This window comes from Neodiprion lecontei, chromosome 3 (assembly GCF_021901455.1).
Source record: "Neodiprion lecontei isolate iyNeoLeco1 chromosome 3, iyNeoLeco1.1, whole genome shotgun sequence".
NCBI lineage: Eukaryota > Metazoa > Arthropoda > Insecta > Hymenoptera > Diprionidae > Neodiprion > Neodiprion lecontei.
Window position 1 is genome coordinate 7,816,338 of NC_060262.1, and position 27,333 is coordinate 7,843,670.

Consider the following 27,333-nt stretch of genomic DNA (forward strand, 5'->3'; position numbering starts at 1 on the left):
TGCAGATTGGTAAGCAATTATTTAATCAGACAGATATAATTGTTGTTTCTCTAGTTTCAACTACAGAGGCAAAATTTTTAAGCGCCAATTGTAAGCCGGATTTCTTACCTTCGTATTATTGACCACGAAATGTGAAGCACGTGTAAAAAAATATCCCGAATAACGCTACGTGTATGTATACTTTATATTTGTTAAAAATACTTCAGTCGTTCTGTCAGTTATTTCAAGTGTACAATTACATTAATCATACATTAAACTGCAGTATAACGTTTGATCCCGTTCAGTTCTTAACGGCCATCGAATTGAAGACAGTTACATGTTATTGCGTTTCCATTTTTTCTAAATCTACAATATTACGCACAAGTTTAATATAATACACGAATACTATTAGTAAGGATATAATTTACGGTTATTTCACGACCATGCATGTATAATAATCGAGCGTTGTGCGTCGCGGGATATGCGGGCACGTTTTAGTATAATATACATCGAGGGAGAGGACTTAAGTATGTTAAGTTAAAGAGGGAGAACTTGTGGACCAATGTCAGCAGCAGCAGCTGCGTAATACAGATATGTATCAAGGAAAACGGATTTCAATTCCGGAGGCAGTTTTCAACTGATAGGCGCTCGTTAAACTTGCCTCTGCAGTATCTTGGCGCCGAGTTGATGCCGCACTGTAAGTTTTAATTTTTATTAATTAGTTTCTTGCCATACACTCCGACGATTTCTCGCCTGGCCGTCGCCTTACCAGTTAAGAATAATACGTTACCTATTCTTGTTTCAATTTTTATTGTTTAATCGACGAATTTCGTTCAATGTCAGGCGTGACGAACGTTTGAAAAAAAAAACAAATACTCACAAACGGCCAATTATTATACGCGATTAATTCAATGCATTGCGAAACGCGGTTTTATATCTAAGTATCGGATTTATAATTAATTTTTATTTAAACAACATCCCTTTTGTTTCGTTACATAAAACGGCAAAACTTCGCATATTCTCAGTTCGAATTTAAAAATATGAAACACTATTATTGTCACTTTAGAAGCACATTTTTTTAAATGTAATCTCTTCTCGATTAACTGAAACTTGAGAAAATTTTTTACAACACATAGATTTGAACGCGATTGCAGAAAGGGAGAAACGAAATTAATCGTTCAATCTATGTCGACAAATTAGGAAAACGGAAATATATTTATAATTTATTATTCCTTTTTTCGATAATGTAATACTGTGGTAACGTTAATTTGTTGATCGTTAATCTGATTTCGATTCCTAGGGTTTCTAACTCTTTATGAAAGAAGCCTCTACCGTGGCAAAAGGAGAAAGTATGATAGAAAGTTAGTTTGGCGAACACGTATCAACTTTGTTTGAAAAATAGCGATTTTACGTCAAAACACGTGCGAACCTTTTTCGGATAAGATTGTAAAAAAGCTTCATCAACATTTCCTTCACTTACACGATCGAGACTTTTTTTGTTGGAGAGCTATACAGCCCATCAATCGGAAACGAAGAAACTTCTTAGTTTGGATCTCTATCATGAAAGAATAATTGTACTGAAAACTGCGCTCATTCAATAATTTCTGAGGTGAACAATATACTGAAGTGAATTTGAGTAAAATCTAGATCACATTTACCAAGATGAGAGCTAATTTTTTTCGTCACGTTCTTAGATTAGATTTAAAACGTGACTGGATCTGTGTTTTTCCCATTTGTTAAATTCAAATGATACTAACTCTCGTAAATCTTTTCCGAGTACAATAAAAAATCATCATAAATAACAGTATTTTCTAATCAAGGTTTAATAAGATGCGAATCTTCCTGGCATTTGCTCTGGTGACTTCGATTTCCCATTGCTCTTGCATTCCGATTGAAGTACGACCAGCAGGTTTCTCTTGGCAAGATGGTTCCTCCTTGGTTTCGGCGTTGACATTAAGAGTGAAAAAGAACACTGACGACAATGAGTACATCGAAGAATGTACTCCGGTTCAAAGTTGGCAGGAAGAACCTGGGATCATAAGCGTCATAGCATTTTTAGATGCGTCGTGGCAGTACAGCCATCGACAAGCCACCATGTAAGCACATTGCATTTATCTATCATTTTGTATTCTCTATATTACTGCACGGCAGAATGTCAGTTACAAAACAATTGTAGAATTCGAGGAATTTGTCAAAGTGTCAAGGCAAGCTGATGAGAATGGCTCTGAATTTTTATTCGTTTCAACTATTTTCTCGCTGAATAACAATAACTAGAATTGTCAGCGAGAACATTAATTGAATCGTTTGAATTTATGTTCCAACAGAAGTTCTGAGAATTATTAAGACGCTGGTAAAAAGAATCACATTAACGAACTTGGATTGTTCGACTTTCTTTCTTATTTTTAGTTCCCAAATCATCAGTTTTTCTCCCATTATTTGTTTACAATAGAATAATATAAGGTTAATAAAGAAATGAATATTCTTGCAGAATATATTGAATAAATTCCCGACTTGACCTCATTTGGTTCTCATCCGTTCAAAATCCATTTGTTACAAATGATAATGACAACCAAGCATTTGATCTACATCAGTACTATAAAAAAATGAATTGATGCAACTTTGGGAAGTATTGCATGATACCGTAGCGCCAGTGTTAGCAAAATCGTTTATACCAGTGATTGACGCACTGCCAAAAAATGCTGAAACTGCAGCATTAACATAATGCTGATAACCTGAGGTCAGGAATATAATGGAAACTTTAACGACTTAGTTTCCTATGAACATTTTTCTCGGGTATATAAACACTTCTGCAATTATTTCAGAATCAGTCACTTCATATTATTAATTTATATCAATTGCTTTAACAACTTCAGAACAATGATTAATTAAGATAATTATAAGGTTGCAAAACTGGCTGAAGCTAGAAACTTAAGCCACTACAAAATTTACCTGTCGTTATCAAATTCACAAAAATAACTCAATTTCGTGCTGATGCTAAATTTTGTCTGACAAAATTATTTTTGTTGAAACAAATGATTCGTGCGTAATTGAAATTTTATATAAAACGATAGGTTACGAGAGGAGAATATAGACACTGCAGCCAAAGATTTTCGACATACTTAAGAACCAGCAAAACAAATTTAAGTCGACAAGGAAAACGATTGTTCAATTAATATTGGTTATTGAGATGGAAGAACATTTTCTGTAGCTCAAATTTGGGTCGACTTACACTATTTTGAGTTACGTTAATTTATTTACAGGCTCAAAACACTTCAAGGTCTTTTAGAAAAGACTAATATAACCGGTATCCGATTTTATGTTGTGAATTCGTCGAAGCCAGAAGCTACGGTTAGCGCTATTGAAATAGAAGATGAAAAAGAAGCTTGGGGAGCAGCAGATCCGACAGAGGATCAAGATTTTCTGAAAATAGAAAGAACTAGAGAAGCCTTAAAGAAGAAGATCGACCCAGATATAGAATTTATTCAAGATACGTCAGAACTTAAAATTTGGGAAAAGTTATCTGCATCGAGGGATCAAGTTTTAGTTATAGATAAGTAAGCCACATGATATCTTAAAGTTTGAAGAATAAAACGCCCTTATAATTCTAACAGTCTGTTGAAATTCTTCCTAGGTGTGGAAGGCTGAGTTACAGGGTAATAGTGCCATGGAGCATATTACATTTTCCCTATGTCAAAGCTGCAATTCTCTCGACTTACAAAGAACAGCCGTGCGGAAGCTGTAACATTAGTCAAACGGAGAGTCAGGCAGATGTTACCACTGAAACAGTAACGACCACGACTGAAAGTGAAAAAATAAAAACCGAACAGCCTTTGGATACCCTACCAGAGAACTTGAATATCGATTACATGAGAGAAATTGCTGTTAAAAAGTACAAGCTCGATGACACCGATAATACTGCAACGAAAAAATATCATACTAAAGAGTCCCAGGATATTCCTGAAAATGTTATAAAACTTTTAAATGGAAGCGCCAGTGGACAAAAAGGTATCAATATCGGTGCTCTGTTACCAACAACAGTCCAATATTCAGATGACGGCCGTGCTATCAGCTATTCACAAACTCCGATTCCAGTAATAGAGGATAAACAATACCAGAATACTTCCAACATTACGGATGCTCCAAATTCTGATAAAAACACAGAGGTAATGCCTGACAGTGATTTATCAGAAGCACTTTATAATGAAAACAGCGATAATTTGGAACCGATAAAGCCCCAGGGTATGGAAACAGAGAATTCAACGGATCGCTACAGTGAAGAGGATAAAAATTATTATCTTGACAATGAACATGAGCGGCATAAGCTTGAAAAATCTGAATCCCTCAAATTGAAAAGTAGTTGGGAAAATAAGAATGGAGATGAAAATTCAGAAATAGATCCTTATTCATCAAACGCTAATGATTCCAACAATCGCAGTAATGAAAGCAGCTCAGAGATGGAAATTTCAAGTCTGCTAGATTCGTTGTTCGAGAATAAAACTGCTAATCATATACATAGAACAGAACAAGAATTTGAAGGAATGAATTCCGAGGAACATTCACAGAATGCGGACTATTTGATGCCAATTAGGATAATAATGCACGCACCTCACAGGCATATACACGATGAACCGTTCAAGAAACATGAATACCTGGTCCTAAAACTTGGACGTCCAGAATATCACGGGCATTTGCCATCTGACGAAGACTTCCTTGGAACAAATGACAGCAAACCAAATTCTGAAAATAACGATAAAAGTAAGGAAGTCGATGAAACAGATCCAGGGAGCGGAGAATATGACAACAATGATAATAAAAACGACCAACACCATGGCAATCGTCATCAACATCAACATCATCACAAATTAGGTAAAAATACGGACAAAGACGATCATCTGGACATTATATACTATAAAGATGAAAGCCCTGGTTTTTACGGAGAAGATGCAGAATATTGGAAAGACCCTGAGAACATAGAATATGACGAAAAGCTCGAAATGGAACAAATCGGTGAGAAGGTAGGACATATAAATTTTACGACTTCATCGAGTTAATTGATTAGTAGCTGAGTATCAATCGGTTCGAATTACAATTTCAATTTCAATTTTAGGGAACACAAGATGCTGTGAATTTCGATGAGATAAATATCGGTAACGCAAACGTCAAGGAGAGTACATTAAAAAATCCGCTTGACGAAAAAGTAGGAGAAGATACCGTCATTGATGACCAAATTATGGAAGAGGAGGCCAAGACAAATCGTCTGATTGAGCATTACAGCAAACTTATTCCGTGGCTTGACTATGCATTCGATCAATAACTTATAGGCATTTGAATTAATAAATTTATTTTTCCTTATAAATCTAGATATTATGAGTATTTGACAAAGCTCACTATGTAAATACTTACGTCATTTTCAACAATAATTCTTTTATGTTACATTCTACGCATATCCTTTGTAGGTACTTTCGAAGATCAGGTGTATATACAATAGTTTTTCCAAGAAAAGAATCTTGTAATGTAATTTAAGTAGTTGATAGAACTTTCATCAGGTAAAATTTAGAATTCGTGACTCGTCATGTTTTAGTCGAAGTTGGAAACCCGATTACACCTGGGAATTAGTTTTTTATGGAACTTCTTCGATGGCTGGCGACTTTAACAGCGATCTAAAAAAAGCTTTTCAGGGATGATAATTATCTTTGTACAGAACAACAATTACATTTTGCACAAATTTAACTTGCAATATATGACAAATTGAAACCATAAACTTGGTATGGAAATGATACATCTAAAGAATAGCCATGAACTGTATCCGTTGGATAAATAGAAGATGTTATTACGTTTAATGAAAATAAATAAATAAACAACCGGTAAAAATGCCCAGTGGTGAACAAAAAATGTACAAAAGTTAACACTGAATTTCATCAAAAATATCCGTATTTATATTACATATCGCATGATTCCGATAAATATTATTATACATATTATTTATATCACCTTCAGCGCGTAGATATTTTTTTTCCTGATTAATAGAAAAAAATTTATCAATTTTGTTTTCGGTGTCAAACTAATAGATGAAAACTATCAGGGTTAGTTGAAAATCATTCTACTTCGCTTGTATCATCAGAATCGAGACTTTCATCGGTACTTGTGCTTGATGAACTACTACTGTCAGATTCTGTTTCAGAATCAGTGTCGCTGCTATCCGACGAGCTCGAACTTCCTCTCCGCAATCTAAAATAATCGAATATACTTACATAAGTACAATGATCAATAATAACGTAAATTCATTACTTGTCTCTGATTTGTTATTGGCTAACATTCCACATACACGCATTCATGTTTTATAATTCAATTTTATCACGGAAATCACGAAAGAAGCGCTGTAAAGCGATAAAATGAAAACCAAACAAGCATAATAATTATCTGATGCGAAATGCTTGATCTCCCACAAAAAAAACTAAATGGCAGTAATAGAAAGACCAGAAACATTGATAAGAATACCATGGCAGAGAACATAGAAAATGCTCATTCAGGAAAAGAAGACACTGTAAACAACATGAAAAGGAAAGAGTCAACAAATTGTATTGAAAGTAACCATAAATTGTAATAGAAATAATATGGTTGCCAGAGATGAAGTTAAGCATCTTTTTTTTCTAGTCCATCATCTATTCACAAGGAATTATTTAAAAGCGTTTAGTATTTTGATTAAACGGTCTTTAAAAAAAAATTAGTATTGTTAAGAATTCAAAATAAAACTCTTTTCATTAAACTTTTACCATGTTTTGTAAAACTTACAAATAGTCTAAGAACTTTTTGCTCTCCATGGTGTACGTGAATTTAGGCCTTCAAAAATAGATTAAATTATCGTAGCAATTAGGTTCTGTATATTATAATTCTAACTTTAATATAAGACTTTCAAAACCAACTGAATCAATTTTCGTCCTACATAATTTGAAATAGCTACGTAATTAGCAAACTTAGCAGCACTCACCAAATGGAAAAATTACTTTATTTTTTCAACCATACCTAAGAAAACGGTTTCGCGGTGTAAAAGCAGTTATGTTGTTCTGGTCTTGCACGAACAAAAATCATGACAAAATTTACGATTATGGAAAAAAAATCATTTAAAAGTTTGGATGTGCATGTGTAAAAGAAATACGAAGGATTCGATTTTGCAAAGACAGCAAAGAAACTATTTTCATAAACGGTATTTCATAACAATTTAAAATGATCGAATCATTTCAAGACAAGAAAAATAATTACAATAAGCAAAAAAATTAGACATGGAAAAATCAATCTTCTGGCCAAAGGAAACAACTTTTAAATTACAAGAACCGGATTTTACGTGACTATATTGGACTGCTTCAATTAATTTGAGGTCTGAGAATGACAGTAAGCCAAATGTATTGTTCAGTTAATATGGTCCAGAAATAAATTGAGTAGAACTATCTAATTGTTTACACAGCTCGAAACAATTTACCTGCAAACTTGTACTTAAGAAACTTCAAAATCGTCAATGTAACTACATTGATTACATGTAAATACGAAACATAATTTTTGAACTTTGATGTGTTCCTAAAACATTAGCAATCCCAAGATAATTAACTTACTTCTCATCGTTCTTCTCGTATAATGCCATGTTGCCTACTTTGTCGACCATTTCATGGATGGCATTTTCTATAACTAGGTCTTCATCTTGAACGGAGAAAGCTGCTGCTTCTAATTCAACAAGATCTAAGCCCATTTCGACTTTGTTTGGGTGTATCTAGAACCAGAGCAATAAAGTAAAAGTCAGTATGCAAATAAGTGGGATTGAAATTTAGAGAGTCTAGAAATAGTTTTTATTTGACAATCAGGAATTACCGTGCTCAACGATACGCTGAGAGATTCAATTAAGGACGATGGTGTTTGCTGCAACCAAATCAAGTAGTCCTTTATGTACAACTGATTGAGCATGTACCGTGGTTCGTAGGAATTGTTGAAGAGCTCGTGTATTTCACACAAACGTTTCACTACATATTTTTTCCCTGAACATAAGAAACGTAATTTCACATCAGCAAACTGAGAACCAGTGATTACGATTTGAATTATTTTAAAAACAAACAATCAAGATTTCATTTTCACAGGGCAGTCATAAGAAATAAAATAAAAATTTCTCTCATTTATCCACAAGCTCTAGAACCGAAAAGTATTTAGTTTGTATTTTAACGATTGTTTGGAATATGTAAAATTCAGAGAATACAATATCTTGAAACAGACAATTTTTTACGCTTATAATTCGATGCTTTCAGTTTACATCATTGGTCTGTTTATGTATAGCAAAACCTTATTCCGTGCATCAGAATATACTTTAAAAAAATTTAGGAAATTAGGTAACACTCCTACACTTGGCTCCCACATTTTAGGTATATAAAGGATTTTCTGCTGACAAAAAGATTGAATAACTACTGTGATATGAAATAGGATATAAAAAGTGATAAAAAAGCTAGTTGTGTTGTCAATTTACTCACAGACATAGATCTATATAGATAATTGCTACCAAAAAACGAGTAAGCGATTCACAGATATTTATACAGACCTAAACTGAGAACGATTTTAACATCGTTCAATACTTTTACAGATAGCTCCCAGTTTCTGTACAATGGGTAACACAACGATCTCCGTACACAAGCTGTAACAACTTCTTCCATATTATTGAACTCCTATAACGTTAGAAAAATACAATTAGGTGAGAATCTGCGTAGAGCATCATTACAAAATTAGAAACTCTCGGATACTTAAACTTCTGGTTTTTCTCTCCAGTTTGCTTTATCATTTAATTCCAATTGTAACTTGCCTGAAACCAGCAAAGCGTAGAACTCAATTTATTTATGGTCCATCCACTTTCTACCGTATTTTCACCCATGGTGGTCCTATGATTGTAACAACTGCCAAACAGAATGTCAACTAAACCAAAGGTAATTTTTTCTACTTCTTTGCTATCCAACAAATACTCTTTGTTCGGTAGTTCTTTCAGTAAATCTTTTTCCGTATCTGAAAGCGTGATTTCGGTGCTTTTCAAGCTCTCCCATTCTGCCTTGAAATCAATGTAAGGTCTGATGTATTCTTCCTGAATTAAATCAGCCATATAATGTTCTTCACTGAACTGTTCAAACTCGTGCTTTTGCCTTAAACATGCACGCTCGATGGAAGGTGTGACATCGGGTGCTGGCAGATCTATTATTTCACCTGTCCACCCTGACTGAAATCAAACAAATAATAATAAACAATGTCCCGATTAAAAAATGATCACTGTTTCTAGTAGTCGAAAACTCACAATTATGCTTAACATCTGATTTTTCAACTACTTTTTTTTTTTTTGCGAATTGTCTATTGAATAGGGTATCAAAAAACCAGCTAACCAACCTGCCAAAGTTCATTCTGCAAGAAATCTGTTAATAAAGCCAAAATATACAAAGTATTTTAACAATGGCAGTACTTCTTGATTTTCGCTTCTTTTGGGGTCATTTGAGATCCCCTGTAAACTTAGGACTTTACAGGGATTGAAAGACATATCGTTTGCTGTGCGTATACAAGGCAATTGAAAGTGAAAAATGGCAAATGTTAATTGGACACTGCTGATATTTTGTCTGCATTAATAATGCCTGTACTTTGAAAGTTTAGTCGCGAAAAGTGATGCTAAATTTTACTGAAAGATCTTCTGCGATAGTAAAATAATACGTTATTTTTTGGGAAAGGTGCAAAAATGAACGATAATCAAGGCAACGATAAAAAAAATTAAAATCATAAAACTACTCGTCATCCCTATAGATTGAATAAGATAACGAACTTAAATATAAATGAATTCTTAGCACGAAGCTTTACAGGAGAACTAGACGTGCGACTAGAAATTGAATGGGATAAAAAACTACGTAAGCTAATGTTTTACGGCTCAAAGTATTCTTGAAATGTGAAAACATAGACAAACAGTTTTACAACATGATTTACAAACCTCAAATGATGCCAGAGCACGGGAAAACTTGCCCCCGAAACCGTAGTTGGGAGGTTGAATAGAAGATTGTATATTTTCTTGATTAAGATTCTGAGGCAGAAACCATTCGTCTCCGTCTCTGTTCTCACCATCAACCGTTGCTCCTTCACTGTTGCACTTCACTTCGTTGGTTTGCAATTCACCATTTTTCTCTTCTGCTAAACTCACAACAGGATTACCTGGAGAATAAGCAATATATATAACATGGTAAACCTCAAGCACTGTATGCTTACGTCTTCGTAATATGGAAAATCGTAGCGAAGAAATAGTACGAGTTTATTGAAATAGTATAGTTGAACAAGTCGCACAAAGAATCCGAATCTTTTACATGGACCCTTATTTGGAGCATTTTAATACATTCTGGCATTGAAAAGTCATCGGTGACTACAAGGCTAAGAATGTATCAAATTTCAAAGAAACTGAGCATGCGAATAATAATATAAAATACACACACACTCACGGGACACGGCTAAGTTGAAAACAGGTTTGATGTCATTTAATCAAAAATCAACTGATTTCCAATGATAGTAAATGAGCTCCAAAAATCCCCACGTATTAGACAGAACTCTAATATTTGCTTGATTATTCCTTGTACCATAATATTCTACTGTAAGTTTTTTATAATAAATAGGCAACAAGCAATTTAGTTTAAACTTTACAAAATCGTAGTCTGTTTCAGCTTGTGACATTTTGATAATCGAATTTAAAATAATGTTTTATTCATTAATGTTGAATAGTAACAAGATTAGAATTGACAATATCCATTATGACGGCGCATTTCTAAAAAGAAATGTGAATTTTGGAATGTAAACTGTGAATTAAGTATCAAATACAACAAAGTATATTAATATTACAGCTGCAATCCTTACCAATTTCTCTTACCGTTGCAAAATAGTGATTTGTTTTTTATGTTTCAGTAAATGAATATTGCAAACTTGAACCTTTTAAATATCACTGTGTAAGCGGTGGATACTTTGAAACAACTTTATCACAATCTTACTTATAACTTCTATAGTCGGAACAGCCTGGGTTCTTTTTTTCGGTGGAGCAAGCAACGTTGTAATCATATCCAGGTTCTGAAATTCTTCTCCTTTATTCACTTTTGAGAACCGTAAGGTAAAGTCACCTTTCTCAGCATCGTATGATCCAGAAGACGAATCATTCTCAACTATTTTACCAGGAAGATTTAATCTGGAAGTTGATTAGAAAGTATACGTAAATCTATGCTAGCAAAATAAAAAAAAATTAAAAACTAAAAAATTGTTCTATATAAAGGCAACAAGAAAGTAAGTAAATGACATTCTTTTACATACCTGAGATAATAAGGAGCAGAGTAAAATCTGAAGTCATAATCTTCGACATAAACTTCTGTGTCTTTGATACGTGCATACGGAGCGTGAACAATTACGGTAACTTCATCTACTGTTTGTGTCAGTTCGAAACGTGGGGTCAACATGCTTCTTTTTCCAAAGTGACAATTAGTGGATAGAAAAAACTCTTGTAAAGATTTCGTGTGTGAAGAATTTATCAAGTTTTGAAATTGAGTTGTATAAATGTGTCGTTGATTGAAAAGTGTATGATTAATTTAAAATTAGCCTTCTGTTTCCATACTTTTAATTTTATTAATTTGAACTTAGTTCTTGTGATAGATACAGGAAACTTTCTAGTACGTTACATCTAACGTTATTTACTGTTAATTTGAAAATTGTAAGTACAAATTGTTTTTACAAATCTAGCGAAAAACATGCAACCTACACGAGAAATTTCTTCAGGAAATTTCACGTCAGAATATTACCGTAAACTATATGAACATGTATAAGATCGTATTCCCTTTGATCACGGTCTGTGGGCTGGGAACTCATAGGGTGGGGGGTGCCTAAAAGTAGTGTTTATTTCCGCCACTTGGAGCAGTGCAACCTTTCGTCCGAATCCCCCCGCAACTTGGTTCACCCGCAGGGCGAGCATTGGCAATCTCTCTACCAGTTTCTGGTCAAGAGGTAGCTTTTGAACAGCTGTGCTATAACAGAGTAAACTATATTTTTAATCGATAAAAAATAAGTGCATTGCTCATTAAAACGTAATACTTCACTTTACGAACGAAAGACGCGCAGGGTTATAATGATTATTTATTTGATATATGTATACGATTTTTTGCAGTAATAAATATCATACATTTTCAGATCTAATCATTTTTTTAGCGCTGAATTTGTGGTAAGAAGAGTTATTTTTTATCGTCAAAACAAGTTGAGCTAACTCATTGTCAGACAAACTGAATCCTAAACTGGGACCCACGATATTTGAGACACTAATCGTTGACTGAGGATATGTAATACAACGCACTAATCATAAATTTATACCTATGCATCCTGATGTAAGGAAACAAGGTGAAACCATGCGCATACGCTTTAGTTGAACCAATCAAAAAACATATCCAAGGTGACGTCATATAGGCTTGATATTTTGTCCTTCGGTGTTTATGTTATTATTTTTGCAACTTTTGACTGCGCAAACTGGCATTTTCAGGAAACAGAATATACGGAAATAATTAAGTAATCTCAAGTAACCTAATTACGTGATATTACGTGATTTCTGTGACGTCATCTTGGATATGGGCAGACTGAGCGAAAATCGGTCTTCAGTTCTGGCACACCTTGTATATTTACATCATGCTATGCATAAAGGCGGATAGCCTTGTGGGACTTTGCGTAATTCAAAATGGACGAGATAAATTCTTCGTCAAGCAGCGCCCTCTGCATCCATCCTTATATGCCCAACTCAAGTCGGCAAGCGGTCGGTACGTAGTGGCGACAAGAACTGATGTTACCATCGCTCACCGCATGTTCCCAGATAATGCAGAGTCGAATATTGTTATGCCTATGGAACGACGAACCGGGAGCAGACTGAAATTTTCAGATAACTCCGTGAGGACGCCGTATACTATTCAATAACGACAATTCATCTGGGCCAAATTCAGCAATTTTAATATAACTCCATCGGATCGCCAAAAATAATAGTATCTAAATAGATGCGCAATAATTATGCACCTGGTTTGCTGTTGACAGAGTTGCAAACCTTTTCTTGACGCGAAGAATGAGAGACGTAGTCGAAGAAGTTAATTAAAGGATGGAGATATATAGTTGTTCCCATGTGCACCTTATGTAATTTCGGTACATACGTTTAACACTTAACTTGTACCGTTAACAGAAGATAATAATATGCATCTTGAGTCAACGCTCATATCTTCATTCCGAAATATGCAGCTGACGTGTGAAAATAATTTCTAAACTGACGTTAAATTTCCGTGGTTTTTTGAAAATACTGTTTACTTGCAGCGGAAAGCTAAGACCTTTCTACACAAAAATACTACTTGTAAATATTTTTTGGAAATTAGGTAAGACTCGATTGTTACTAATGTTTGAGCCCATGCTGTAATAAACCCCGATTGACCTCAGGCAATCATTGTCACAAAATGAAAAAAATTTGAAAGGCTATCCAGGTTCCTTTTTCCGACGTCTAGTCATATTATCTGGTTAGATTGCGACTCTGTCCGCTAACCCCCTAACATAAGATTGTTCAGAAAATTATTATCAAGTGGCCCAGAATATAACTACTCATATCTGTCCACTTTATTATACGTTTATGGCAATGCCCGCGTTGATTGTGAGGAATTTCGAGTTTAGGAATACGCATTCCCGACAAAATCGATACTATTTTATCCGAAATTTCAGCACTTTTCCGGTAACTCCTAATAATGATATTACCCACAGGACCCAACTGTGTAATAATACAATATATAGGATATCAGAAACTAACGACTGATATCACCTATAAATAGATTTTTCGGATTCTTTATAATCAATTTCTCATCAATTATCTATGATATCTAGGTCAAGAAAAATATCGATGAAAGGTTTTGCAGACTTAGGTTATAGAAGAAGAATTTCACGAAGTGAAGAGGAGTCAAAGGTAAAACGTTAATGAGTTACAATATACATATTAAAATTACAAGAAACTTGTTAATGCATCATTTGTTTCGCGTTTTACGAATTTATTCTGTCAAAGTCTGGCCTTCCGTTCTATCGAAAATGATATGATTTTATGTGTTTAATGTGACAAAACATTTCTTGTGTGATTTTTAATTGAGTCTCATCAAGTAATAATATTATAAAATGCAATTTATCGTATTGGTTGCCTTTCTTTTTATGTATAATATGTGAATGTAATACTGTTTTGAAAAAAAGTGATCAACGGTAGATTCGGTCAAATAATCTACGAATCGAACGGGTATACAAATTTGTCTTAAAATTTTTTAAATAATTCTGTACAATATAGATTCAAAAGACCAAACGGGGAAGAAAGATGTTGGAAGTGCCAAACTTTCAATTGCCAAAAGTATGTACACCTTGTTGACTTGAATTAAGAAACGAAATTTATCAAAAAGAAAAATGTACTTACGTGGAATTCACTCTGACTAAAGTAGAGAAATCCGAAGGTATTACGATTCCACATGCGTTACACATTATCGAAGCATTAGTTTTATTGATAACGAGTTGAATTCACGCATAAAGAAAATTGCCATTTGAAAACTTGCAATATGTTAGTATTTGACCAGTGAAAATAAGTTTAGTTATGCTCGTTTCCACACCACCGCAAGCGGTAGAGCACCCGACGCGTTTTTTTTTACGTGGTATCCCCAGTAGGCCTAATCCACAGAGAATACTCGCAAGATTGATCCTACGTTCTTCGAACAACAGCAGATTACTTTTTGTCACATAATAATTATGGTGAATTGTTTTTCCCAATCAATTTGTACTAGCGCATATTCGCAGTTCGTTCAAAATTTTTCAGTCTTTTAACTCACTGACTACTTGTCGTCAATGAAAGATGGCTGTTTTAATTATGGATGAAAAATGGATGTTTTAATTTTGGGTTATGGGTGATTGTTTTTATCTCATATGCAAACGTCGTTTGACTTTGGATGTTTGCGCACGGGTTTTTCTTCTTGTGAGGTATGAGATAATGAATAAATACAGAACCTGGTGAATACGGAAAACAATGAACAACTAAACCAAGATCGAAAACACGAATCGCTGTAGGACATTATCATTTACCTACCGGATGACGATACAGAAATCTTTAAAGAAATGGGGACAAATAAGAGTATAATAAGCACAACCACCAAAATACGACAGAGCTATATAATTCTAGAGTAAAATGTTCAAACCGAACATGACCACTGAGGGACTCAGGGAAACTCTGACACTGAAACGATCACAATGAAAGAGTGTGAATCCATTGAAAGATGAACCACGAATGAACAAATAATGCTACATTTTGTGATCACGAGGATTCTGAAGTGCATCGCTACTAAATCAATGTATAGGTGAAAACAAGATGAATGACCCTGAACCAGGCACATGCCTGACCTAAGCCTAAAGAATGAAACGTTGATTTCTCGGTATGGTCAAGAAAACTCAGTTACCTGAAACAGATAAGAATATAATAAGTGACATATGGTGATAGAGACAAAAATACTTCAAAACTCGGCAGTGAGTTTCGAGTCTTTGTTTTTCACTTTTTCGAAAGGTTTGGTCCAATAGAAGAATTTACTGATGACAGATATGAATTTTCACGAACATATCAAACGCTTTCCCCACTTTCCGGCATCAAAACTCGGCAGTAAAATTCAGATCTTTCTTTTACAATTTTTCGAAAGCTGTAGCCCCTCGAATAATTTTCCGATGAGAAGTATATATTGTCGTAGAAATATTAAACACTCACGTCGATTCCCGGCGCCAAAACTGGGGAGGAAGTTTGGTTTTTTTTTTACTTTTTTGAAAGATGTGGTCCGATCGGATAATTTTTCATGAAAAAATAAATGTTTTCATGAACATATCAAACACTACGACAATTTCCGACGCCATAACTCAGGAGTGAGTTTCGGAGCATTTCTTTCACTTTTTCGAACGCAGTATTCCGATGAGAAATATGTATTTTCATAAGCATATCACACACGCACGCCAATTTCCGTCGCCAAAATTCTGAAGCAAGTTTTCAGTACATTTTTTCCACTTCCCTGAGAGCTGAGGTCTGATCGATAATTTTCCAATAAAAGCATATATTTTCATAGACATATCATATGCTCGCCCTAATTTTTGGTGCTCAAACTCGGCATCAAGTTACGGTTTTTTCTCACTGTTTCGAAAGCTGTGGCCTAATTGAACAATTTTCAGATGAAAAATATAAATATTCATAGACATATCAAACACTCACGCTAGTTTTTGTCGCCAAAACTGTGGAGCAAGTTTCTAGTATTTTTTCTCACTTCTCTGAAAGCTGAAGTCTGATCCAAAAATTTTCCAATAAATATTATATATTTTTATAAACATATCAAACGCTGGCCAAATTTTCAGTGCCTAAACTCGGCATCAAGTTACGGTTTTTTCTCACTTATCCGAAAGCTGTGGGCTAATCAAATAATTTTCAGGTGAAATATATATATTTCCGGAAACATATCAAACACTCACGTAAATTTTCTCCACCAAAACTCTAGAGCACGTCTCCAGTATTTTTTTCCGCTTTTCTGAAAGTTGAGTTCTGATTGATAATTTCCAAATGAAAAGTAAAACATATCAAACACTCACGCCTGTTTGCATCACCAAACTCTGAAGAAAGTTTCCTGTATTTTCGTCCACGTTTCTGAAAGCTGAGGTCTGATCGAATAATTTTCCGATGTAAAATATATATCATCATAAACATATCAAACACTCACGCCAATTTCCGTCGCCAAAACTCTGGAACGAGTTTCCAGAATTTTTTTCCACTACTCTAAGAGCTGAGGTCTGACCGATAATTTCCGAATGAAAAGTAAAACATATCAAACACTCACGCCTGTTTGCGTCATCAAAACTCTGAAGAAAGTTTCCTGTATTTTCGTCCACGTTTCTGAAAGCTGAGGTCTGATCGAATAATTTTCCGATAAAAAGTACATCCTTTCATACACATATCGAACACTGACGCCAATTTCCGTCTCCAAAATTCTAGAGCAAGTTTACAGTGAATTTTTTTCACTTCTCTGAGAGCTGAGGTCTGATCCATGAATTTTATAATAAGAAGTATATATTATCATAGATATATCGTACGCTGGCCCGATTTTCGGTGCCTAAACACGGCATCAAGTTTCGGTTTTTTTCTCACTTTTCCTAAAGCTGTGGGCTAATCAAATATTTTTCAGGTGAAATATATATTGAAACGTTTCGAGTTTGTTCGCGGGCTGAACTTCTTCATAATTTTACACGTAATATGTGAGATAACGTGGAGATTTCGCGCAAGCTCGAATGTAATATTAATTTTAAAAATTTCCCGTCTCTTGGATAGAACTGCAGGATTCGGTCTCTGGACTCGGAAGGAAGGTGGAAAATGATTACTTGTCGATTGTGTGATCAACTCCTGGTAAAGCTTGAACAGTTTGACCGCTTCAACATAGTTTTACGAGATAGCCTCAGAGGTTGTTTCCTCACCCTCATGTGCAAAGGCACGAGTGGAATGAACCCATCATCATTGGCCGTGTAAACGGTTGAGGGTCAAACTTGATCTGTGTGTCTGAGAGCTGAGGTCTGGCCGATAATTTCCAAATGAAAAGTAAAACATATGAAACACTCACGCCTGCTTGCGTCACCAAAACTCCGAAGAAAGTTTTCTGTATTTTCTTACACGTCTCTGAAAGCTAAGGACTGATCCAATAATTTTGCGATAAAAAACGTATCTCTTGATAAACATATCACACACTCACGCCAATTTCCGTCGCCAAAACTCTGGAGCGAGTTTCCAGAATTTTTTGCCACCTTTATGAAAGTTGAGTTCTGATCTATAATTTTAAAATGAAAAGTAAAACACATCAAACACTCACGCCATTTCGCGTCACCAAAACTCCGAGGAGAGTTTTCTGTATTTTCTTCCACGTCTCTGAAAGCTGAGGACTGATCCAATAATTTTGCGATAAAAAACGTATCTTTTGATAAACATATCACACACTCACGCCACTTTCCGTCGCCAAAACTGAAGCGAGTTTCCGGAATTTTTTCCCACTACACTGAAAGGTGAGGTCTAATCGGAAAATTTTCTGATAAAAAATATATATCATCATATACATCTCAAACACTCACCCCAATTTCCGTCGCCAAAACTCTGGAGCAAGTTTTCAGTATATTTTTTCCACTTCTCTGAGAGCTGAGGTCTGATCCATGAATTTTGCAATAGAAAGTATATGTTATTATAGATATATCGTACGCTGACTCGATTTTCGGTGCCTAAGCACGGCATCAAGTTTCGGTTTTCTTCTCACTTTTCCTAAAGCTGTGGGCTAATCAAATAATTTTCAGGTGAAATATATATTGAAACGTTTCGAGTTTGTTCGCGGGCTGAACTTCTTCAGAATTTCACACGTGATACGTGAGATAACGTGGAGATTTCGCGCAAGCTCGAATAATATATTAATTTTAAAAATTTCCTGTCTCTTGGATAGAGCTGTAGGATTCGGTCTCTGGACTCGGAAAGAAGGTGGAAAATGATTACTTGTCGATTGTGTGATCAACTCCTGCTAAAGCTTGAACAGTTTGACCGCTTCAACTTAGTTTTACGAGATAGCCTCAGAGGTTGTTTCCTCACCCTCATGTGCAAAGGCACGAGTAGAATAAACCGATCATCATAGGCCGTGTAAACGGTTGAGGGTCAAACTTGATCTGTGTGTGTGAAGCACGCACTACTCTGAGAGCTGAGGTCTGACCGATAATTTCCAAATGAAAAGTAAAACACATCAAACACTCACGCCTGTTTGCGTCACCAAAACTCCGGAGAAAGTTTTCTGTATTTTCTTCCACGTCTCTGAAAGCTGTGACGGGTTTTGAGTCCGCACGAATAATATGGGGGAGGCAGACAATTAGAGACGGGGCGGATATAATAGGTAAAACTTGGTGTGTGTATTTGCAACAAGAAAGGGGGGGGGGTGGTACATGCGTTGCGATCGGGGGAGGTGAGTCGACTTAAACTATGAAAGTTACAAGAGGGTTGTAGACTGGAACGGGGGCTGATCACGCCTCAGCCCTTAGCGTTTCTTAATACCAACTTACAGGTACGCGCGGGGGGGGGGGGGGGGGAGGTGACGGGGAATGTGAGGTCGGAAGGGTTAGTATTGCGAGGGGAGGAGCAGATCGGCTGTAGAATGCAGGCTAACCTGGTGTCGTCGGTGCGTGTGTGTGTGTGTGTGTCGAGGTGCGGTGGAGTGTGGCTGGGTCTCGCTGGTTCCGGGGGTCGTCGGCGTGCGTGTAGCGGGGTGTCGGTGTGAGTGTGGTGGTTTCTCTCGTTCTTTCTTTCTCTCTCTCTTTCGCTCGTAGCCTAGGCTGCTCTGGTCTGGATGCTGTCACGGCCGTGATCGTACTGCTGCTGGCGCTCGGCTCTGCCCCGCGGGTTTGGGGTTTGTTGTGACTTGCACTCTAGGTGCAACGTCACAACTCCCCCCTCCCCACGCGGGGCGAGGCCTATAGGGTGAGCCGGTTTCGGTGACGGATTTTGTGGTCATTTCGTCTGTGTATTCTCCTTTTGTTATTTCTGTTGTTTCTGTGTTGTCTGCTCCGATCTGTCGGGGATAAGGGATGTAGGTTGGGTTGTATTTGCGGGGTGTGTGTTTGGTGTGGGTTGTGGGTTGTCTTATATCTACTTATTCTACTTGGTCTCTTGTGTCTTAATCAAAATCATGTTTTTTCTCTTATACAAACTTATTCTATTCTTATATTATTTTGTACTTGAATTTTTGGTTTTGGTTCGGTGGCTCTCGTCGGTGTGGGTCTTGGTGAGTTTTTGCGTTGTTCTTTGTACCTCGTGGCTCGTGGTTGCTTCTCCCTTCTCTTCTCTCTTTTTGGGTTGTGTTCTGTTTCTTTGGCCTCCGTCTGTCGTTGTTCGTCCGTCGGTTTGGTGTTGTTAGTGTATTTGGTGTTTTCTGTTTTGTCCCCTTTTTTGTATCGTATTGCGTCCCGTGTTGTGTGTGCGTCGTTGTTCGTCCGTCCGTTTGGTGTTGTCAGTTTGTCTAGTGTTTTCTGTTTTGTTCTTTTTTCTGTTTGCGTATTGATTTTCGTTTTTTGTATCGTTTTGAGTCCCGTGTGGTGTGTGTGGTTGGTTGGGGTGTTTGTGTATGTTCGACTGTGTCCGTGAGTGAGGTGGTGTCGGTGTTACTGTTTGTGTCGTTGTCCGTCGTTTGTGTCTGTAGCGTGCTTGTGTGTGTGGTTTCGATGTGTATAACTGTTTCTGCGGTGGAGGTGGTGGAATCTGTGTCGCTGTCGGTGTCTGGTGTGTTTGGGGGTTGTTTTGTGTGGTGCTGTTTGATGTGTGGTGTGTGGTTGGCGTGTTGAGGTGCCGGCTTCTGTTTCGTCAGTGTTTGTGCGTTCGTGTGTCCGTCTGGTCATGTATCTTTCTCTTTGTGCTCGTAATTCGTCGTCCAGGGTGCTTGCTGATTGTAAATTTGCAATTATGGCTATTATTTCGGGGGGTGGTCCTGTGTGTTTTTTGTATGTTTGTTTTGTCTGTGTCGGTTCTGTGTGTCTGTCCATGTTGGTGAATGTCTGTAAGATCCTGTCTTCTGTTGTCTGTGGTCTCGCGAATCTGGTGCGTGCCCATTGAGGGGGTGATGCGGGGGGTAGTGTGTGCCGTGGTGTTGGTGTGGGTGTGGGGCGTGTGGTTGTGTGGGGTGTTTGTTTCTTGGTGGGTGGGTGTGTAGTCGTGTGTGTGGCCGTGGTTCGTGTGGTTTGGGTAACTGTTGGTGGGTGTGTGACAATTTGTGGTGGGTGTGGTGTGTCTGTGTTAGCTTGTGTGCAGGTTTGCATGTGTTCTGTGTATTTTATGCCCCGGACCAGCCCGTTGCATTTCGGGCATTGCCTTGGTCCGGAGAGTGTAATTGTGTGTGTGGTCATCGGTGTGTGTGTTTGTGAGTGTCTCTGTGTGGCTGTGGGTGCAGTGGTTGTTATGTGTGTTGTTGTTGTGGTGGTCTGTGTTACCTGTATGTATGTGGTGGGTGTCGGTAGTAGGGTTCGTCGGGTCTCAGTCTGGTGTGTGCCGTCGCGTCCGTATCTGTGTGGGTGTGGGGCCTGTCCTGGTGTTTGCAATAGTGGTGTTCTTTCTGTCTGTGTTGTCGTTGTCGTCGGTCTCGTCAGTCGCAGTGTCATCAGGGCCGGTATTTTTGGTTGCTGCTTTTCCATGTTGTGTTTCTGTGGGGTGAATACACATGTTAGTTTATTTTCGAGGTGTGTTATTGGGCGTGGTTCTTTTATTGCTTATTTGATTATGTATATAATTTTAGGTCTTCTATGTGACATTTTCCTATATTTTTACCGCTTTCTGTTGTTAATTCGTATATTGTGGGTGAGACTTTCTTAGTGATTGTGTATGGGCCTATGAATTTTTTACTTAGCTTTGCTGTCGTTCTTTCTGGTCCGGACGAGAGTGTATGGTTCTTTTTCAGTACTCTGTCTCCTTCCTTGAATTGAATGTCTCGTCTTCGTAGGTTGTAGTAGTGTGCTTGTTTTTCGTTTGCTTCTATTAAGTGCCTCTGTACTTCGTCTCTAAGTATTTGTAGTCGTCTCAACTGGTCTGTCCATCTGTCTGTGTCTTGTAATTCTATTTCGTCGTCGTTCTCTAACTGATTTCTTAGACATTGTGTGGGATTTAGTTCCCTTCCTAGGTTCAAAAAGGCTGGTGTGTGTTTAGTTGATGTGTGTGTACATGTATTGATTGCGAATTGTAAGTCTTGTAAGTGTATGTCCCATTCTGTGTGGTCGTTGTTTACGTAGGCTTGGATCATTGTTTTAGCGGTTCTATTGACTCGTTCTACGGGGTTGGCTTGTGCGTGGTATGGGGGGATTGTTGCGTGTCTTATGTTGAATTTTTGTGTCAGTTCGCGTATGAGTTTGTTTATGTATGGTGTGCCGTTATCTGTTAGTAGTATGCGTGGTGTACCCCATCGTGATATTACGTGTGAGTGGAATGTCTGTTCTACTGTTTTTGCGTTTGCTTTGCGTATCGGTATAATTTCCACCCATTTGGTGTATAGGTCTTCAAAAACTATGATGTATTGGTTTTTTTGCTTTGATAGTGGGAGTGGGCCCATGATGTCTGAGGCTACTACTGTCCACGGTTCTTCAATTATTCTAGTACCCATTAGCCCTGCCGGTCGCGCTTGTATTGTTTTAATTCTTTGGCATGTGTCACATTTTTTTATGTAGTTTACTGTGTCTCTGTACATCCCTGGCCAATAATATTCTTTGGCTATTCTTTGGTATGTCTTTTCGATCCCTAAGTGGCCTGCTTGTGTTACGTCATGATTTTCGTGTAGTATGTGTGTTGTTTTGTCTTTGGGTATTACTAGTTTCCATGGATTTGTGTCTGGTAGGAGGTTTGAGTGTAGGGGGTTAGGGCGGTGGAAGTATAGTTGATTGTTTCTGATTCGCCATGGTTCGTTTTTGTCTGGGCGTGTTTGTACTTGTGTTTTCTTGTATGTGTACCATTTGTCTGTCGTGTCTTCTATTGTCTCTATGTGTTCTTCGTCTTCGTGTCGTCTTGAAAGTGCGTCTGGTACGTCGTGCATTGTACCTTTTCGGTGTGTAATGTCAAAGTCGTATTCTAATAATTCTAGTGCCCATCGTGCAAGTCGGCCTGTGGGGTTTTTTAATTCTCTAAGCCACTTCAGTGCGTGGTGATCTGTAATAACTTTGAAGTGGTATCCTTCCACGTAGGGTCTGAATTTTTTAATGGACCAGATTACCGCCAAACATTCTCTCTCAGTTGTGGAGTATTTACGTTCTGCTTCGCTTAGCGCACGGCTAGCGTATGCTATGACGTGCTCTTCGTCATCGAAAGATTGTGTTATTACGGCACCTATCCCTGTTCCGCTAGCGTCTGTTTGTAGTGTGAATGTTTGTGTGTAGTCTGGGCATGCGAGCGTGGGTGGTGATGTGAGTCCGTGTTTGATTATGTTCATTGCGTTTTCTTGTTCTTTTCCCCAGTGCCATTTCTGGTCTTTTTTCAGTAGTCGTGTTAGTGGTTCTGTAATGTGTGCGAAGTTAGGTATGAATCGTCTGTACCAAGAGGCCATGCCCATTAGTCTCCGTAATTGTTTTATTGTTTTTGGGCTTGGGTAGTTTTCTATGGGTTGTGTTTTGTCGGGGCTATGTGTAGTCCGTGTCTGTCTACTATGTATCCGAGATATTTTACTTGTGGGTTTTACTTTTCTCTGGGTTTATTGTTAGTCCCCCGTCTGTAATTCTTTTGAGTATTTGTTCTAGTCTTTGTAAGTGTTCGTCAAATGTTTGTGTTACTATTATTATGTCGTCTAAGTATGCGAATGCATATGGTTCGCATTCTGGGCCTATGAGTCTGTCTAGTAGTCTTTGGAATGTCGCCGGTGCGCCTGTCAGTCCGTATGGCATTCTTTTAAATTGAAATAAGCCCGTTCCCGGGACTGTAAAGGCTGTTATGTGTTTGCTGTCTTCGTCGAGGGGTATTTGGAAGTATGCTTGGCTTAAGTCGATTTTTGATATGTACTGTGCTGTCCGTAGTTTGTCTAATATTGCTGTCATGTATGGTAGTGGGTATGCGTCTTTTTTTGATACTGAGTTTACTTTCTGAAGTCTAAACAGAAGCGATATGTGTTATTTGGCTTTTTTATCATGACAATTGGGCTCGACCATTCACTTTCTGATGGTTCTATTACGTCTTCTCTCAGCATTTTGTGTATTTCTGTGTGGATGGCTTCTCTAATTTTTGGTGATACCATATAATATCTTTGTTTTATGGGTGCGTGTCCTTGTGTGTCTATTTTGTGTTTGATTAGGTGTGTTAGGCCGAGTTGGCCTGGTAGTGTTGAGATTTTCTGTTGCATTGTCGTCTGTAGTTGTGTGTGTTGTGATTGTGTGAGTTCTTGTATTCCTGCGCATATCTGTGGTTCGGTTTCTTTGTCGGTTTGTGTGTCGTCTGTTGTTTGTGCGTTTGTGGGTATGATTTTTTGCTTAGTGATTTGTGTGATCTGTGGGTTGTCTTTTGGGGGGGTGTTTTCCGGTGGTGTCTTTGTGCTGGGTAGTGTTTGTGTTAGTGGTTTTTGTTTTATGGTTGTTTTTTGTGTGTTTTCGTGTCTTTCTGTTGTTTTCGGGTTCGTTTGTTGTTTCGTTGCTTCTAATTTTTCTGCTGCTTTTGCTTGTTTTGTGTGTGTTTGTGTTGATTGGTGTCGTATTTTTTGTGTTTGATGTATTTGTATGTATTCTTTGAGTGGTGTTGGTAGTTCTTGTGGTCTGGCTTGCATGTGGTAGTTTGTCTGTGGGTCGTCTATAAGTGACCATGTGTTTTTTCCATAATTTATTTGTATTCCAAATCTTATTAAGCCGCTGTTCCCAATGATACATTGCGAGCCTAAGTTTGGTATTAATCCGAAATTAATTTCTTTTGTTATGTTGCCGAGGCGTATTGGGAGTGTTACTGCTCCTTCTATCGTCACCTGTGTTCCGTTTCCCATTGTAGCTGTTCTGTCGGGTGTGTCGTCTATCGGTGTGTCTGTGTTGTGTAGTATTTGTATTACTTCTGCGCCTAGGTATGAGTGTGTCGCGCCTGTGTCTATTAATGCGTTTAATTCGTGACCGTGGATTTCGATTCTGATGTGAAATCTACTTTCCGTTCTGTTGTTATCTGTTGTAGGTGCTACTGTCTCGGGTGTGTTCGTGTTGTTTGTGGGGTTGCCCTCCACCCTTGCTGGGTCAACCCTTACTCGTTTCCCTGGTTCTGTACCTGTGTGCATTGCCATCTGAAGTGTCCGGGTTGGTTGCAGTTAAAGCATCTACGTGGTGTTGTGCCTGTGTTTGAGTTCGTTTGTGTTTGTTGCGGAGTGTAGTGTGGTGAGTTATACGTGATTGCGGGGTATCGAGTCTGTTGCGTGTTTTGGTTTGTTTGGTTTCGTCGTATGTTGTCTGTGAGTGCCGGTGGTATATTTGGTGTTGGGAGTATTGCTGGGCGGGGTTGTGTTTGTGCGTACTTGTATGGGATGTATTGTGTGTGGTGTGTTTGGTGTGTGTAGGTTTGTCGTGGGTGTGTGTAGTTATTTAATATTGTTTGTCTTGTGTTTTCCCATTCGATGTTTGCTTCCCATTCTTTCGCGGCTATTTCCAGTTGTTCGAAGTTCGCGAAGTCGTATGGTTTTATGTATGCCTTGTATTCTATTTTCATGTTTCTGTATGCCAAGTCTAGTTGTGTTCGTGGGTGGTATGGTGGTTTTAGTTTTGATAGTAGTGTTCTAAATTGTATTAGGAATTGTGTAATTTTTTGTGTTGGTCCTTGTACGTAGTTTTTAATTTTTTGTTCCAGTCTGTCTCTATGTTGTATGTCTTGAAATACGTGTGTAATGTCTCTTTCGAATTCTTCCAGTGTTCGCCATTTGCCTCTATTTAATCTGTACCAGTTTTTTGCGTCACCTTCGAGTATCGGGCTGAGGTTGTTGATTAATTGTGTATCGTGTATTTCATAACCCGTTTTATAGTCGCGGAGATTTTGTAAAAATTCGTCTATGTCTTCGTTTGTGTTTCCTGAGTATTTTATGTTCCATGTTTGTATTGTTTTCATTGCCATTGCTGGCTGATTCCAGTATGTATTGTTCGGGTTTGGTGTGTGGTTTAGGTGTGTCGTGTTTTGGTTGTTTGTGGGGTGTATTGACTGTGTGCTGTATATGTGTGGGTCTTCGTATTCGTTTCTGTCGCTTGGTAGTGTTCCGAGGTCTATCAGGTTTTGAATAAGTCGTGTGTTACGTGTGTTGGTGGCTAAAAATGTGTCTGTTCCCGTGAAGTGTCGGTTTGTTTGACTGGTTGTTACCGTGTTAGTTTGCGTGTGTGTAGGTGTTGGGGTTATATTGTATCTTTGTGTGGGGTTTGTTGGTTCTGGGCTTTCTTGATGTTAAATTTGTGTACTATGTAAATTGTGTGTATTTTCTATGATAGCTGCATCGATTATATTTATTGCGTTTGGTGAATTTATCGTGCGTCGTCTATTTATTTCCTGCGGTTGGGTCGGCGTTTGTTGATCTCGTGTCGCGCGCGGCTCGCTCTGTGTCGGGTTGTTTTGGTTGCGTTCGGGTGTGTGTATGTCCATGTGTTCGCGCGCTAGGCCTTGCGGTTCTCTGTGTCCTTGGTCTGCCATTGTGTGTCTCGTGTTTGGTAGTGTGTGTGTTCAACGGTCTTTATTCGAATTTTCGTGACTGTGTAGCTTTGTTTCGTGAGTCTGTGTGTGCTTTGTTAGCGTTTATTCCTGTGTTTTGTCTCTTAATTGTTCGTATTTGGGGTAAAAATGTGGGTAATTTACGTTGGGCGCCAATTTGTGACGGGTTTTGAGTCCGCACGAATAATATGGGGGAGGGAGACAATTAGAGATGGGGCGGATGTAATAGGTAAAACTTGGTGTGTGTATTTGCAACAAGTAAGGGGGGGGGTGGTACATGCGTTGCTATCGGGGGAGGTGAGTCGACTTAAACTATGAAAGTTACAAGAGGGTTGTAGACTGGAACGGGGGCTGATCACGCCTCAGCCCTTAGCGTTTCTTAATACTAACTTACAGGTACGCGCGGGGGGGGGGGGGGGGAGTGTGGGAGGTGACGGGGAATGTGAGGTCGGAAGGGTTAGTATTGCGAGGGGAGGAGCAGATCGGCTGTAGAATGCAGGCTAACCTGGTGTGGTCGGTGCGTGTGTGTGTGTGTGTGTCGAGGTGCGGTGGCGTGTGGCTGGGTCTCGCTGGTTCCGGGGGTCGTCGGCGTGCGTGTAGCGGGGTGTCGGTGTGAGTGTGGTGGTTTCTCTCGTTCTTTCTTTCTCTCTCTCTTTCGCTCGTAGCCTAGGCTGCTCTGGTCTGGATGCTGTCACGGCCGTGATCGTACTGCTGCTGGCGCTCGGCTCTGCCGAGCGTCGGGGGGCTTTGGTTACGTTCGGGCCTTTTCCGACGGGACAGGACTCACCCGTTCGGCTCTTCCCCGCGGGTTTGGGGTTTGTTGTGACTTGCACTCTAGGTGCAACGTCACAAAGCTGAGGACTGATCCAATAATTTTGCGATAAAAAACGTATCTTTTAAAAAACATATCACACACTCACGCCAATTTCCGTCGCCAAAACTCTGGAGCGAGTTTCCAGAATTTTTTCCACTTCTCTGAGAGCTGAGGTCTGATCCATAAATTTTACGATAGAAAGTATATATTATTATAGATATATCGAACGCTGGCCCGATTTTCGGTGCCTAAGCACGGCATCAAGTTTCGGTTTTTT

The 27,333-nt window shown here is 38.2% G+C and overlaps 2 protein-coding genes and 1 long non-coding RNA gene across 10 annotated transcripts; 1 reads left to right on the forward strand and 2 right to left on the reverse strand.

Moving 5' to 3' along the window:
- The first annotated feature begins 296 nt into the window (after window positions 1–296).
- On the forward strand, window positions 297–5,632 carry LOC107217556 (probable ATP-dependent RNA helicase ddx20). Of its 4 annotated transcripts, none has more exons than XM_046733276.1 (5): window positions 297–676; window positions 1,800–2,075; window positions 3,240–3,533; window positions 3,611–4,986; window positions 5,087–5,259. In XM_046733276.1, exons 2-5 carry the CDS (start codon window positions 1,810–1,812, stop codon window positions 5,113–5,115), a joined length of 1,965 nt encoding a protein of 654 aa, XP_046589232.1. In that variant the 5' UTR covers window positions 297–676; window positions 1,800–1,809; the 3' UTR covers window positions 5,116–5,259. The 4 variants fall into 4 exon arrangements, with proteins under 4 accessions (XP_046589232.1, XP_046589230.1, XP_046589229.1 ...); XM_046733274.1 differs by having other exon boundaries at window positions 298–676; window positions 1,785–2,075; window positions 3,611–5,007; window positions 5,085–5,632; XM_046733273.1 differs by having other exon boundaries at window positions 298–676; window positions 3,611–5,007; window positions 5,085–5,632.
- Window positions 5,484–12,667, reverse strand: LOC107217567 (protein SHQ1 homolog). Of its 4 annotated transcripts, none has more exons than XM_046733280.1 (10): window positions 12,589–12,667; window positions 11,320–12,023; window positions 11,007–11,197; window positions 9,968–10,185; window positions 8,813–9,217; window positions 8,555–8,678; window positions 7,840–8,003; window positions 7,587–7,741; window positions 6,772–6,819; window positions 5,484–6,207 (listed from the first exon to the last, which is right to left on the reverse strand). In XM_046733280.1, exons 2-10 carry the CDS (start codon window positions 11,460–11,462, stop codon window positions 6,075–6,077), a joined length of 1,581 nt encoding a protein of 526 aa, XP_046589236.1. In that variant the 5' UTR covers window positions 11,463–12,023; window positions 12,589–12,667; the 3' UTR covers window positions 5,484–6,074. The 4 variants fall into 4 exon arrangements, with proteins under 4 accessions (XP_046589236.1, XP_046589233.1, XP_046589235.1 ...); XM_046733277.1 differs by having other exon boundaries at window positions 12,364–12,658; XM_046733279.1 differs by lacking the exon at window positions 12,589–12,667 and adding an exon at window positions 12,179–12,319.
- An 8,287-nt stretch (window positions 12,668–20,954) lies between these two features.
- LOC124293540 lies at window positions 20,955–27,213 on the reverse strand. Of its 2 annotated transcripts, XR_006903383.1 has the most exons (3): window positions 26,748–27,213; window positions 21,052–21,261; window positions 20,955–20,999 (listed from the first exon to the last, which is right to left on the reverse strand). It is a non-coding gene; the product is annotated as an uncharacterized LOC124293540 (long non-coding RNA). The 2 variants fall into 2 exon arrangements; XR_006903384.1 differs by having other exon boundaries at window positions 20,955–21,261.
- Between the last annotated feature and the right edge of the window lie 120 nt (window positions 27,214–27,333).